At 35.0% G+C, this 15,240-nt stretch overlaps 1 protein-coding gene across 1 annotated transcript; it reads left to right on the top strand.

Annotated features, from left to right (window-relative positions):
- Positions 1-3,077, top strand: LOC108462126 (glycine-rich RNA-binding protein 2, mitochondrial-like). The gene is made up of 5 exons (XM_017762115.2): positions 1-149; positions 928-1,081; positions 1,172-1,240; positions 1,650-1,756; positions 2,366-3,077. The coding sequence occupies exons 2-5, from the start codon at positions 937-939 to the stop codon at positions 2,876-2,878; spliced, it is 834 nt and encodes a 277-aa protein (XP_017617604.1). The 5' UTR covers positions 1-149; positions 928-936; the 3' UTR covers positions 2,879-3,077.
- The last annotated feature ends 12,163 nt before the right edge of the window (positions 3,078-15,240 follow it).

The following is a 15,240-nucleotide window of genomic DNA, read 5'->3' as shown; positions in this document are numbered from 1 at the left end:
CGTGTTAAAAATGTTATTTCAAGGAGAGTATTTATATATTATGAACGCCGCTCCGTGCTAAAAACCCCGAGGGTTTTACTTAGAGACGAACCTGCAAAGAAATATATCAGTCACTGTCCGTTCTCTGCATTCAGTTCCATAGACAAGGGGTAGGCTTCGAAAAAACCCCTAATTTTTATCCGTTTAATCCCTTATTCATTTTTTTTTTATTTTGATTATTGACCTGTTCGTTAGACTGTTTCATTTATTGTTACAGGTGTTTACTTTTTCAAATTTTCCTTTAGTATTATATATTTTGTTTTCATATTTCAAATTAATATGTATGATTTGCTTTGGTTTGCTTTGGTTTTTTGGTTGCTTAAGATCAGTGAAAGATTGGCTTTGGGGGGACAATGTTCGAAAAAGGAAAAAAAAAGAAAGTGTTTCTTAGAAAAGTCTGAATTTTGGGTCTTCCTTTTTGTTCCTTTGGGGGTTTAAAACCAATTAAAAAAAAGATTAAATCTTGTAAAATATGTTTTTAAATTTTACCTTATAGTTTTGGATCACATATTTTGATCATTTTTATGTTAATTTATGGCTCTTTCTTTAGAAGCTATCTTTGTGTCTTTGTGTAGTACTAAATAAGTGATTATTGTAATAAGCCATCTCTTTTTCTTCTGCATTTCTTTAGATGTTTGTATAGTTTGTTTAGGTTTTTTGCCACTGATTTGTTAGTCATGGTTTTGTGTTTTGGTTTGTCGTAATGTAGTTTATGCTTATAGGAATTTTAATACTTTAATAATTTGTATTATATATTTTTGATAAATTCATTTTTTTGTGTTGGATTTGCTAATCGTGTTTGTATATTTTCAAGTCTAGGTATTAGCTTTTATAATTTATCAATTTCGTTTGCTGGTTTTGATCTTTCTTTACTTATTTGTTTACTAGGTTATACCAATGGCTTTCTTAAGTAAAATTGGAAGTATACTTAGGCAGACCACAAGTATGCATGTCAATGCTAAGTTGTCTGCATCAGGACCAGGCCTATTTCAAGTGTTGAGAAGCATGTCAACATCGCCAAGCTCGAAACTTTTTGTGGGAGGTCTGTTGAACTTTCCACTGTAGCAATCAAGCCATTTTTTAAGTTCCCTGGTTTTCTTCCGGCTTATTGTAAAATTTTTTTTAATTGCAGGTATTTCGTTCCAAACAGACGATCAAAGTCTGAGAGAAGCTTTTAGCAAATACGGTGAAGTTATTGATGGTATGTTATGACGAATGAATTCCTTAATTCAACTTGCTAGTGCTGTTATAAGCGGGACAGCAAAGTCTCAAGATGTTTTAATCTTGTTTTCTACATTTTGTATGAGGTATTCAAGTATTTTTTTAGTATAGGCTGTGTTGTGTGAACGTTTTAGGTGTCATCCACTAACTGTTCTATGAAATGATTATTTGTTTCTGACTTTGAGTTTGCTTATGTCTCGGTGCTTATGCTATTGATTTGTTAATTGAGATATGTTTATTTGTTTCCAACTTTGAGTTTGCCTATGTCCGGTTGCCTATGCTATCGGTGCACCAATTGATTTCCCTGTTGGTTTTCTAATCATCGATGTTGTTTGCTTTTTACCAGTTTCAACTGTGTAAACTGCTGATTAATTTTATATTTCTTGTAGCACGAATAATTATGGATCGAGAAACAGGCAGGTCCCGAGGATTTGGCTTTGTCACTTACACCAGTTCTGAGGATGCTTCCAGTGCACTACAGGCCTTGGATGGTCAGGTAATAATATAGAAGTGTATTTGGTTTTTGCTGATTTATGTGTTACTTCGATTAATGTTGTTCTAAGTCTTATACGAAAAAAAATGTTTTGACTCTTTGTTTTTCTTTAAGTATTTATGTGAGACACATATTTAGACATGGGTACTCTTTCAGGACCCTTCAAAAACATATTTTAAAACAAAAAACATAACCATATCTTACACTCACTACTCGGGTCTGAGTAACTAGCCTCTGATATCGGCAATATGGAAATATCAATTGGTTGCTGCTGGTAAACCTTATAGGATCCTAATATGTTCATACACATGTATGCATATGTATCAAACACGGTATTTCAATCAAGAATCAATGAAAAATTGAAACAACACATGTATTGAGTATTTTGTAAAATCAAAACCCAAAATGTTCCACTACCAAAGTGACCCTAAACTTGAAAATAACCTAATAATTTTAAGGCCTATATGTACCTAATCCTAATTAATCAACCCCATCCAATTGACAGGTTTAGTCTCAACTTGGTAACTTTTTGTTACTACAACAATAGGTTGAGTGTAACGCGTGGTTTTATCATCTTTTTTGGAACTTTTGTGGCTGAATTCTTGTTTGCAGGTTCTCCATGGCCGTCAAGTAAGAGTAAACTATGCAAATGAGAGGCCTCCTCGTAACTTTGGAGGTGGAGGTTTTAATAGCGGTTATGGCGGTGGCGGATATGGAGGTGGCGGTGGCGGCTATGGTGGGGGCAGTGGTGGCTATGGAGGTGGTGGGGGGGGCTATGACAGAAATGATGGTTTCTCTTCTGGAAATTATGGAGGTAATGTTGGATATGGTAACCCTGGTGGTAGCAGTTATGGAGGTCAAGGAAGTTATGGTGGTGGTAATAACTATGGCACCGGTGGTGTTAGCTATGGTAGTGATTTTGGTCAATCTGGTGTAGATGGCGGGAATTTCAATGTAGGAGGCAGTGATAGCTTTGCAACTGGTGGTTCGACCGGGTATGGAGGTGACTCAATGGGATTTGGTGGTGGTGAAGATGGGTACAAAGGAGCTTATGATGGAAATGATGCCCTGAATGACAACTCAAGAGATGAAGATGAAAGTGGCGACTTTGTCAAAAGGGCATGAAATAAAGGTGTTTGAGCTTTGAGGTATAATTTAATGGCGGATTTCTTTTGGTTTTTGTTTTAGTTATCTTTTTCTCTGAACTAATCTTCTTTATCATTTTAGTTTTGTGTGAATCGTTCTCTCTGTAAACCTTGATACTTTTCAGTGTTTGTCATGGAGAAAGGTCAATATTGCTTGGAATAATAATTTATGCTCCAAACATTTGCTTTATTTTTCATTTGGCTTGTTGATTTTTGTCTATGGCCAGGTTATTTGTTTGGCTCAATAGATTTGTCCCCCCACAACCTTTTTTTTAACTACTAATTTTAAAAAAATATTAAAAATTTATATAAACTTGTAAAAACTATAAAAAATTATATAAACTTTTAAAATTTTTAATTGATTATAAAATGAATGTTTTAAAAATTTATAAAATATTAATATATATTATAAAAAGTTATTTATTTGTTTTTGTTTTGAAAATTGAACTTTTAAAATCAAAGTAATCACGTGGCAATAGGTATAATTGAATAATAAAAGTTTTATAGTATCTAACCATATAAAAATATAGGACAAAATTACGATAATGTACTAAATTATCAATAAAAAGGATATAGTCCCACTCTTGTTATTTACTTGTGCAAATCAAAATATTTGATTCGGCACGAAAATCACTTCGATGATTTAATAATTATTCTCATTAGTCTTATGTTTTACTTCATTCTGATTTTAGATTTATTTTCTAAAATAAGAAAGTAATAAATTTTTTATTTTTTGTATAAATTTTATAATTTATTATAATTTTAAGAATTTTTGTTTTACGATTTTTAAATATTTTAATCAATTTATAGGTTTATATAAACTTTTTATATTTTAAATAAAATTTCATATCTTTTGTGATTTTCATAAAATTTTATAACTTTTTATTAGAAAATTGAAAGATTAATTTAGGTTGTCATGTGTTGTTATTTAATTGGTTTGTCGATTAATTTTAATGATAATGCAATTAAAGATAAAAATCATTAATAAAAGAACTTAATTGATTTTATTTATTTATGACAAGTGTTCAATTAAATGTGATTTTTTTTTTATAAAAACGACCCAAAGGTCAACATCACTTTATTGTATCTTTTAAAATTAAATCATGAATATCTAACGGGTAATCAACATCAAAGTTCATAGCCCAGTTCTTCTCTTTCGCCATCTTACAAAGACGGTCAGCAACACTATTACAGTTACGAGGAGCCCAACTCAACTTAAAATAGGAAAAAGAGACGGTTTGCTTATAAATGAGTCGCAAATAATGGCCCATAGTAGTTAAATCTAAATCTCTTTTATAGAAGCAGTTGACTAAACTTGCACGGTCAGATTCCAGCTCCAACTTATCCCAACCTTTTATCCTTGCAAAATTAATGCTCTCTTCCATAGCTTGTATCTCAGCCCTCTCAATATTCATCTCTTTATTCATGGACCCCGTCCGACCTCCAAGAACAAAACCATCGTTATCCTTCGCCACAAGACCGAACCACGTTTGATTGCTGAGAACAGTAGCGTCAAAGTTGATTTTCACCACCCCGGGGCCGGCTTCTTCCATTCTCTGTCCACTCTCGTCCGTGGCAGTATAAGAACTTCCACTAAGTTAAAAATCCAAAAGTCATGACTCAAGGATACTACTCTCTCCCAAATAACTTTGGCATCTTCCTCCACCTCCCGAAAAATACGGTTATTCCTACTATTCCATTTATTCCAGAGAACCGTGATAAAATCAGAGACGACCGTCTTGTCCAGCACATGAGTCACCGCTTTAATCTAATCAATACAGCAGGAATAATTACCATCGAGAAAATTGTTGTGGCAACCTCTGTACTCCAGCACCGCCCTAGTCTTCGGACAATCCTTCATAGCATGAATCAAAGTTTCTTTATCGTTCCCACACCTCGGACAAGAACTATTAAACCCGTGACGGATGCTAGCAATTTTATCATACGTGGGAAGGATCTCGTGACCCAATCTCCAACAAAAAATACAGATTTTAGACAGAGTTTTCAACCTCTATATCATTCTCCAGAAAAACCTGTGTGGCCTATACCCCACCTTTTTGAGAATCAACCAAGAATAAGCATATTTCGAAGAGAAGCGACCATGCGGACTATGGAACCATATTCGTTGGTCTGCATGGCTATTATGAATAACGGGCAATTTACAAATTTGATCCTTTATATTATCACCGTAGATCTCCAGGACCCTATTTTCGTTCCAACCATCTTTGTTAACGTTAAACAGCTCACACACTTTATTTTCTTGAACCAATCTCTTCTCAATTTGTATGGATGAACCTGACAACCCTTCGAAACCCCAATTGTCTTTCCAAATATTAATGTTTCTACCATCTCCCACATTCCAACCGAAACCCTCGTATAGAATATTGGTAGCCTTGGCTATGCTCTGCCACATGTAGGAAGGCTTATCCATTCTCTTAGGGTGAAACACATCACCATCTAGAAAGTATTTCGAGCTTAACACCTTATAGCACAGAGTCTCTTTACTGTGGATTAGACGCCAAACTTGCCGTCCCAAAATAGCCACGTTGAAAAGCTCAAGGTCCCTAAAGCCAGGACCTCCTATTCCTTTGAGATAACACATATGTTCCCAAGCTAACATGTTCCAACCTCTACTATGCTCACCACCCCCACCAAACACGGCTCATCAAGGATTGAATCTCCTCCACCACCCCTTTAGGTGTCAAAAAAACGAAGAAAGCATAGGTAAGGATCGACTTAATAAAAATCTCTTTTCCCCCGTTAGAAAGTAAACGCTTAGACCAACTGTTAATTCTACTAGCAATTGCGATCCAAAATACGTTTGAAAGCACTTGATTTTTTTTTTCTGACAGGAATAGGGAGCCCTATGTAACCATCTAACTTATCCACAACCCTCATTTTGAGCAAACTACTCGTGGTATCCCGTTGAGGTATCGGAGTATTATAGCTAAAACACACCGTCGACATTTCCAAATTGATGTTTTGACCTGACATTTCCTCAAACTCGTCCAGAATCTTCGTGAAAGCTTCTACCTCACTACTATTGTTCCTAACAAATAAAAGAGCATCATCAACGAAGAATAGATGGTTAATTCTAGGGCCACCCCTACTCGCATAGATGCCCTTAATTTTATTATTATCTTGCGTATTAATCAACATTCGGGAAAAAACATCCATGCAGAAAAGAAAAAGATAAGGTGATAAGGGGTCCCCTTGACGAAGTCCCCTCTCCAGGACAATAACGTCAGTAAGATTCGAGTTGCACTTGACTCTGTACCTAACCGTGCGTACACAACTCATAATCTTCTTAACTTAAGCACTAGAGAAGCCGAACTTTAGCATCACTTTTTCAAGGAAGTCTCACTCCACACGGTCGTAAGCTTTGCTCATATCGAGCTTAATCACACAGCCTTTGTTCGGGCCGCTTTTAGAGCTACGGAGATAATGCATAAGTTCATGGGCAGTCAGCATGTTATCATGAATCATTCGACCAGGCACGAAGGCACTTTGATTTTGGCTAATGCAGTAGGGAATGACCTCTTTGACCCGATTTGCCAGAACCTTCGAAATAATCTTATAGATGACCCTGCAAATACTTATAGGCCGAAAGTTAGTCATAACACACGAGTCTTTAATCTTGGGAATCATTATAATAAGGGTTTTGTTTATACAATCAACATTTTTAATCCCCTTAAGGATGTCATGGCACATATTTAGAACATCTTTACCCACAGACTGCCAATGGTTTTTGAAGAAATTCCTTGGAAGACCATCAATCCCGAGGGCCTTGCGGGGATCCATTTGGTTGAAAGCCTTTAAAATTTCCTCATCAGTAAAGTCATTAATTAAACACCTATTCATACCATCAGTGACACAAGCAGGGATAAAATGCAAATCAGAGACAGCACCCGGGTTAACCGTTGACTTGAAAAGATCGTTGAAATAGTTTCACGCGATATTACAAATTTCATTATTGTCCTCATGCCACACACCATACACATCTTTCAACTTATCAATACTATTCTTTTTCCTACGGCCTAAAGCTCTCACATGAAAGTATCGAGTATTTCTATCCCCCTCCCTAAGCCACTGAGTACGAGCCCGAGTAGCCCAATACTTCTCCTCCACCTCATACAAATACCTCAGCTTAATACGAGCCGTCTTAAGCAGACTAGTAGAGTTCTCACAATTAGGACTGTCCATAAGCTTGCTAATAGTCCTCTCCAGGTCGTAAATTTTATTATTTATCTTTTTATACCGCTGATGTTGCCATGGACCAAGCTCTTTACGAACCAACTCTAACTTATCCAGTAAATTGTTATTACTATTAGACCAAATTCGAATGATGAGATTACGGGCCTCCCTCTCTTTATTCCAACAGGCATATACCTGAACCAAATTCTAGGGTCATTGTTGTTAACCCCAGGCTTACTACCCAAAGTATCCATTAAAATCACCTCATGGTCCGATTTGGACTGGCGTAAAATTTTAGTAGTAAGAAAAGGCAATTGCACAATAAGATCTTCAGATATAAGAAATCTGTCCAATCTTTCTTTAACTAAATATAAGAAATCTGTCCAATCTTTCTTTAACTAAGTCAGTGCCCTTATTGTTATTGGTCTACGTAAACCATCCATTGTTGGTTTTAATATCAACCAGCACTAGCTCCTCAATGAACTTACAAAAATCCTCCATCTAGCTTCTAGGCTTCCTACGGCCACCTTCTTTCTCAGCATTATTGAGTATTGCATTAAAGTCACCAACCACAATCCACCATTCATTGATCTTACTCTTCACCCTCCTAAGTATATCCCAAGACTGGTTTCTAAGATTTGGGTCAGCTTGGCCATAGAAACCAGTAAACTGGAACAACATACCATCATCCAAACTGATCAAAGAGTCAATATGGTATTTAGAATAATTATGAATCGTAACATTCACCTCTTCCCTCCACAACAGAGCCAGACCCCCACTTCTCCCATCCGCACTCACAGTGAGACACCCCTCCATCCTGCACATAGTACGAATACGAGAGAAACTATTAGATTGAATCTTAATTTCACAGAGAAAGACAACGTCCGGGTTATTAGCAATAAGAAGTTGCTTCAGCTAGTGAACTGTCGTAGGGTTCCCCACCCCACGACAGTTCCAACACAGGATTTTCATTGTCTTGGAGGACTGGTCGCCAGCCACCTTCTTCAAAGGTGAAACATTCCCCATTAGATTTCTCCTCATAATTTTCGATGGGCTTTTATCAACGATATCACCGCTCAACCCCCTAAATCTTTTTCTCTTATTATTTAACTGACCCATGCCATCCCTCAAAAATTTATGACCCATTTTTTCTACAGGAGAGGTTGACACCGAGCCTTCCTCTTGGCCTTTCTCTTTTTTGTTCTCATCAGAGTGCCTACTTTCGTTCCTCGTGTTTATTTTGCTGTCCTCCCTATCCTCACTCGACAGAGCCTTTGTTGACAATATTTCAACCCCATTGCGTCTTATTCCCCTATTCTGAATTGGTGCCGCAAAATGTGCCCTCAACCAGTTGCCATATTGAAAGTTTTCCTCGTTTGACACTGGGCCTGGCAATTTGTTTTTGCATGTTTTAAAAGTATGTCCGATCAGACCACAAATATAGCAAAAGTCTGGAAGTCTTTCATATTTCAGAACACATATTATAATCCCACCATCATTGTCCACCAACTTCACAATTCTTCTTAAGAGTTTGAGGATATCAATCATTATTTTTATCTGCATAAACTCAGTCCAGCCACCATTTCTATCCTTCCAGTAGATTGCCACCACCTCGCCTATAGCTTTCCCCACATCCAACGCGGTTGCTCGATCCATAAATTCTAGGGGGACATTATAAACTCTTAGCCAAAATGATGACAAATTGAACTCGTAAGTATTAATATCTTTCCCCTTTACAAACGACAACATTGAGAATAAGCAATTGTCGAATAGGCAGGGTGTAAGATTAAGTATTCTACTACGATCTTCCACACACCAAAACTTAACAATTATGATTTTATCATTCAAAGCTACAAAGTCCACTTCTTCTTTTGTAAACCAAAGGGTTCGAAAAATCCTGTACATCGCCTCCCGGTTTGGTTTCACCTCTGCCATAATCTTTCCTACAGCCCAAGACTCAAACCTTTGTAAGTTATTACATGCGTTGGTGCTAAACACTTAAACATATTCTTCTTTTGAAAACTTTAATTTTTCTAACAACCAGTTTAAGTCATCCATTATCACCATCTCATCGCTGGATGATCTCTCCTCCATTGTAATAGCCCGTTTTTTTAGGGTTGATCGGAACAGTGGTTTCGGGGCCATCAAATCCGAACGAGTAGGTTGGTAAATATTATATTTAATATTTAAACGAGTAGGTTGGTAAATATTATATTTAATATTTACGAGTTAATTGTGATTTTAAAAATGTTTTTGATATTATGATTTTTGTTTTATAAGCGATTTATTAAGTTCAAGTGGTATGACCCTAAGGTCAAGTGGGTTTAGAAAATTAGGTATCGGGATCTTGTTTCTATAAACTGAGTCGTAAATATTTTTGTAAATATTTACGTAGTGGCAATAAGATGGTATTAAAGTTTCATTGAAAAATTTTATCGTTTCGATAGTTAATTAAACAAAAAAAGACTAAATTGTGTAAAGTGCAAAAGTTGTGTTCTATAACCTAAAGGTATTAAATAGATATAGAACTTAAAAGTAGAAGTCCTTATTTGGTAATTAGCCCATTAAAGAGATAGTGGGATATGATGGCTTGGCATTTGGTGTAATAAATAAAGTGTATAAAGGTTAATATTGTAAATTGGTTAAAAATAATAATAAAATGAATATAATAAAAGAATCAAAGTGTCATCTTTTTCATTCTCTTTTTACTAGCCGAATATGAAGGCTTGAGAAGCCATGGAAGAAGCTTCCAACTTTCAGCTAATGCATGGTAGGCATTTCTAGTCCCGTTTTTAATTATTTTTATATTTTCGGGATCGTTATTGCTTAATCTATCTAATGAGGGACTATTTTGCAAAACCATTGAATAGTTTGATATTTTCCATTGATGAGTATAATAGGCCTTTGAAGTTCAATGGAAGAATATGAGTCCTTGTTGATAGTTAAACAATTTTTGTTAAGTGATTTTTTGTGAAATTGACAATTAAGGGCTAAATTGATAAATGTGAAAACTTTGTGGTTAAAATGTCAAATAAATGAAATGTGTGGGCTGCTAGAGACACTAGTGATATTATTCTATAGTAGAATTTTACTCAATTTCATGAATTTGCATTTTTATGATATAGGGACTAAATTGTAAAGAAGTTGAAATATTAGGGGCAAAACTATAATTTTTCCATAAGGTGAATTATGGACTGTTTTGATACCATGAACATTTGGCTAAGCTTAATTATGGTTAAAAATGGTAAATTTGCATATTTTGAGCTCAGGGACTAAAATGAATAAAAGTAAAACTTTAGGGGTAATTTTGTAAAAAATGACAAAAATGACCAAATTGTATGAAATGAGGTGTTTTAATGTCTAAATTAATATACTGAATGAAATTATTAATTTAGATCAAGATCGGGTGGAAAATTGAGAAAAATGAGAAAATTACCAAAATACCCCTGAACTTTGGTATCTCTACAATTTAGCCAGGTAAATTCGTATGCAATAAGCATTGTTAAATTGATATTTCTAATGCTTTAATATTGTATAAATTGTATATACCTGAATATTTTAATGTCCGACGATATATCGACAAAATGTGGCACTTAGTGTGCGGGGTAATCAAATATGGTACTCAGTGTACGAAATATTGAGAATGGCACTTAGTGTGTGAGATATTGAGAATGACACTTAGTGTGCAAAATATCGAATGATTCAAAAGGAAATTATAAATTGTGATTGAATGATTAAATAGAGCAAAGTGAACAGGTATACATGCTATATTATATGAATTGTTTATGAGACGACTTTATAATGGTGATATTTGGGCTTTGAGCCTAGCAAACTTTAAGCTGGTGAATAATATTATCGGGTTTAAAACCTAGCAGGCTAAATGCCGGTGATTTGATAAAAGTCTAAGACTATGAGACCTTGTGTTAAATCGGCAATTGAATTTGTTCAATGCATTAAGTTGGCCAGGTATGTGATATATTCTTATACATGTTAGATCGATTGGAATTGAATCATGAATGTGAAATGAGAAGCATAGGTGAAAATGCCTATGTCATATATGTGAGTAAGGGCAAAACCACCGTAAATTATCGATAAGGGTGGACTCATATGAATCATCTTATAATTGCTAATTTGAACGGTTGTGTGCGAATCATTGAGCATGATGTATTGTATTGAGATTATGCTTGAGTGAAATTATAGATATGTGATGAAATTGATTGGTGATATGCATGTTTAAATAATGCGAATGCAAAGAATGTGTGAAAGAGTAAATTTGAAATAAATCGCTTAGGACAAAGAAGAGTAACATGATTTTGGAAAATCACCATAAATTTTGGAGTTGAGTTAGAAGCTGAATAAATTATATAATTAAAGCTTAATGAGTCTAGTTTCTTATAAAAGAAACCGTAAGCAAAAAGAATTGCTGATAATGAGGTATTTGAAGTGGCGTGGGATAGAGTCAAATGACTTGTGGTCCCTATTCGTATTTAGAAAATCATTATAATTTGTACAAAAATGGTTATAAGATAAAATTTATATTCTTAGACTCCTTAATGAGTCTAGTTTCAAATGAAATCAAATAGAACATATTTTGAATTTTGTACAATGAGAAATTTGATTCAGAGTGAAGAGTGGTCGATTAGTCAAATAGTGAAATAGGGAAACTTTAAGAAAAATCTGGTATTGATTGGCCAAACCTAAAATTCTGAAAATTTTATGGATGGAATATATATGAGTCTATTTTCAGGGAAAATTAACGAATTTGATTTGGAGTTTTGTAGCTCCATTTATAAATAATTTAGTGACTATTGCTCAGGAAGACAACTTGTAGTGAATTTGTGATTATGTTGTAAACATTGATAAAACTTGTTAATGAGTTGCTTATTGTTTTCTTATGAACTTACTAAGCGTAAAGCTTACTCCCCTTTTCTTTCCCATATTCCCTAGGGTTACCAGGTTAGCTCGGGTTGGAGGCCGTCAGAGATATTATCATATTGTCAAGTCTACGCTATCGGCGTAAGTAAATCTTAGTGTTTCGAGTCTATGGCATGTATAGGGTTGTAAAGTTGAGTAAGTAAATGATACAAGACTAAGATATTGGTAAATATTTAATAATGCCTCGTGAATATTTTGGGCCTTGTAAGCCCGATTAAAGGATAATATACGTGTGTATGAAAAGTTTAAATCTGGTAGCACCTCGAACCCTGTTCCGGCGAGGGATACGGGCGAAGGGTGTTACATTTTATTAGTATTAGAGCCATGGTTTAGTCGATTCTAGGACTACCATGGCGTATGTGAGTCTAGTTGTACATGCCACATTTGACCTTCGATAGTGAGATATCTCCTGACTCTGACGAAAATTATTTGAATAGGACAAATAAGTCTTTCAATCAAGCTAATTTTAATAGTATAGAATATGTACTCAGATGTTCGAATGAAATTGTGTTTTATATTGATTTGATTAAATTAATGTTGGCTCTGAAATATTTAAGTGTTCATGAATATATGAATCCAAAGTTAAATGAAATGATATGTTCAAAGTGCACATATGTGATGTTTTATAGACTTGGTTAAGTCACTTCAATGTGCAACAACAAGTGAACATAGGCACTGTGTGTGTGAGTTCCGTAACCGAGCACTGTGTGTGCAAGATCGGTTGTTGAGGCACTGTGTGTGGGAGTTCTGTAACCGAGCACTGTGTGTGCGAGATGAGTTGTTGAGGCACTGTGTGTACGAGTTCCGTAACCGAGCACTGTGTGTGCGAGATCGGTTGTTGAGGCACTGTGTGTCGAGTTCCGTAACCGAGCACTGTGTGTGCGAGATCGGTTGTTGAGGCACTGTGTGTGTGAGTTCAGAACCGAGCACTTGTGTGTGCGAGATCGTTGTTGAGGCACCGTGTGCGAAGTTTCAGAATCGAAACCTTGTGTGTGCGAGATCGGTTGTTGAGGCACTGCATGTGCGAGTTCCGTAACCAAGCACTGTGTGTGTAAGATCGGTTGTTGGGGCACTAAGTGTGTTAAATGAGATCATGTAAGACCTCGTCCGAGACGAAGGCATTGATTTGAAGTAGTGTATAAGAACGTGTCTGGGACACTAGCATCACTTATGATTCGTGTAAGACCGTCCGGACAAAGGGCATCGATATTGAATAAACTTGGTCGATGTATGTAGTCCATGTGAAAATGAGACGTGATAAATAACAGATAAGTATATGCTATATGTGCTTGACATGTGACCTTGTGGTTCCATGAATCAAACAGGGAAATATATGACATGTTTTGGTTAGTATGTATTGGATATGTGCAAGTTTTGTTCATACGAATGAATTGATAGTTATCACACGAATTTAAAATCATAGTCATAAGTTATTAGTAAATATAAATAAGTGAAGCTATTTAATAAGGTTATATGAACTTAAGAGTACTATGAATGTATATGCAATTGGGATTATTTTTCAATTCGGATTAGTGATATGGAATTTTCATAATCATTGAAATGATTTATTTACTTAAGGCTTACTAAGCTTTCAAAGCTTATTCTGTATGTTTTTCATAAGACAGATATGCTTTCCAACCGAGCTAATTCTGATAATACGTAATGTTATACTCAAACGCTTTGAGTGAAAATATGTTGGTGATGAGTTGAAACTCATAAAAGGTATGAATCGTAATGCATGATATTCGCTATTGATAAATGTTATAATTATATGAGTATATGAGTTGTGATGTTGGGTATATGATTGTTGTGTGAATATTTTGATTTGGAATTTATGATTTGATTTAGCGTATGAGCTATGTGTTATGTACCAAGTGATCATAAGTAAATGATTGCTAGATGTTTGAGAATACGGAATTAGTAATGAACTGTTCGTTCATAATAGTATGTGTGATGTGCATGCTTACGTAAGAGTTAAAATTGTTGGCTTTACAACCCCCACCCCCTCATTGGTAAAGCATTATAATGGGATCCGTACTATATGGCTTAAATAAGCTTACAAGTGCGGAATGACAGAGTCTCGTGATTGAAGGATTAGTATTGTGATCAGATAAGAGAATGAGTCCGCAAGTGAAGATAGCAACAGAAAAGATATTGGATTGTGTTGAAGGCCATTTGTAATATGCAAAGTCACTGTTAAAAGAAAAGTTGAATTAGATGAAACCAAATATTCAGGTATGATATCTAAAGAATATATTAACTGGAAGTTCTTCCGAATTGGCCTCCGTTAGTGTTGGGGTAATGAGAAATTAGTGATGTCAGAGATAGACAGTAGAATCATATTTGAATTATAAAGATATTTGAGCACAGCAATTATAGTCGAATGGTTTACGATAACTCTTCGGGTATTCTATGTGTTCAATTATCCTCGAGGTATGTGAAGTCAGATATTTTCGATGAAATTCTTATCATATGAGAACGTTATCTATATATATTGATATATGAAAGCATTGTTGGGTGTTCGGGTTACAATCAGCATTATTATATATTTCTCTGGTATTCTATTTCATTTTATTGAAAGAAAAGATCGACGATTAAATCAGTGTGATGTTGGTATTCTGCTCCTACTAGTTGTTGATCTGCTTAGTATACATGAAGATTATATTGTTTCATTATCGTTGATTCCGTGCATATGAGTGATGCTTTACTTCGGATTTCGCTCAAACATCATTAAGATATCTCACATCCGATATGGGTGCTTTCTTAAAAAGATTAGTATAGTGATATATTCGAGAATTACAGATTCTCGCTTTCTTATGATTCTATATGGTTATCTGTGAAAAATATCTATTGAATGATCGTAACTATATTTCAATTTCTCTTATGTTCAAAATGCATTATTGATAATTGGGACATTATATATCTATACGGTTGAGATGTCAGCCTTATTATGGCACTATGATTTTAAATTATCTGATGGTTGTGGCTTCAGTATGGTTCAAAGCTTCATTGATTAATAATTGAAAAGTTAGTACTTGACAATGAGATCGATTCAGGTTGTCTAGTTTGATTAGATTAATTGCTTGAAGGATTAATCGAGTTACTTGTATCTCGAATCTATCCACAGGGTGGAAATAAAGTTTGAATGTTCACGGATAAATAGATGAATATTCTGAATACATGATTCATATTCTAGAATATATGATACAGAAT

Source organism: Gossypium arboreum, chromosome 11 (genome assembly GCF_025698485.1).
Source record: "Gossypium arboreum isolate Shixiya-1 chromosome 11, ASM2569848v2, whole genome shotgun sequence".
Lineage (NCBI taxonomy): Eukaryota > Viridiplantae > Streptophyta > Magnoliopsida > Malvales > Malvaceae > Gossypium > Gossypium arboreum.
Note: the sequence above shows the minus strand (reverse complement) of the source record. Positions and strands in the feature narration are given on the sequence as shown.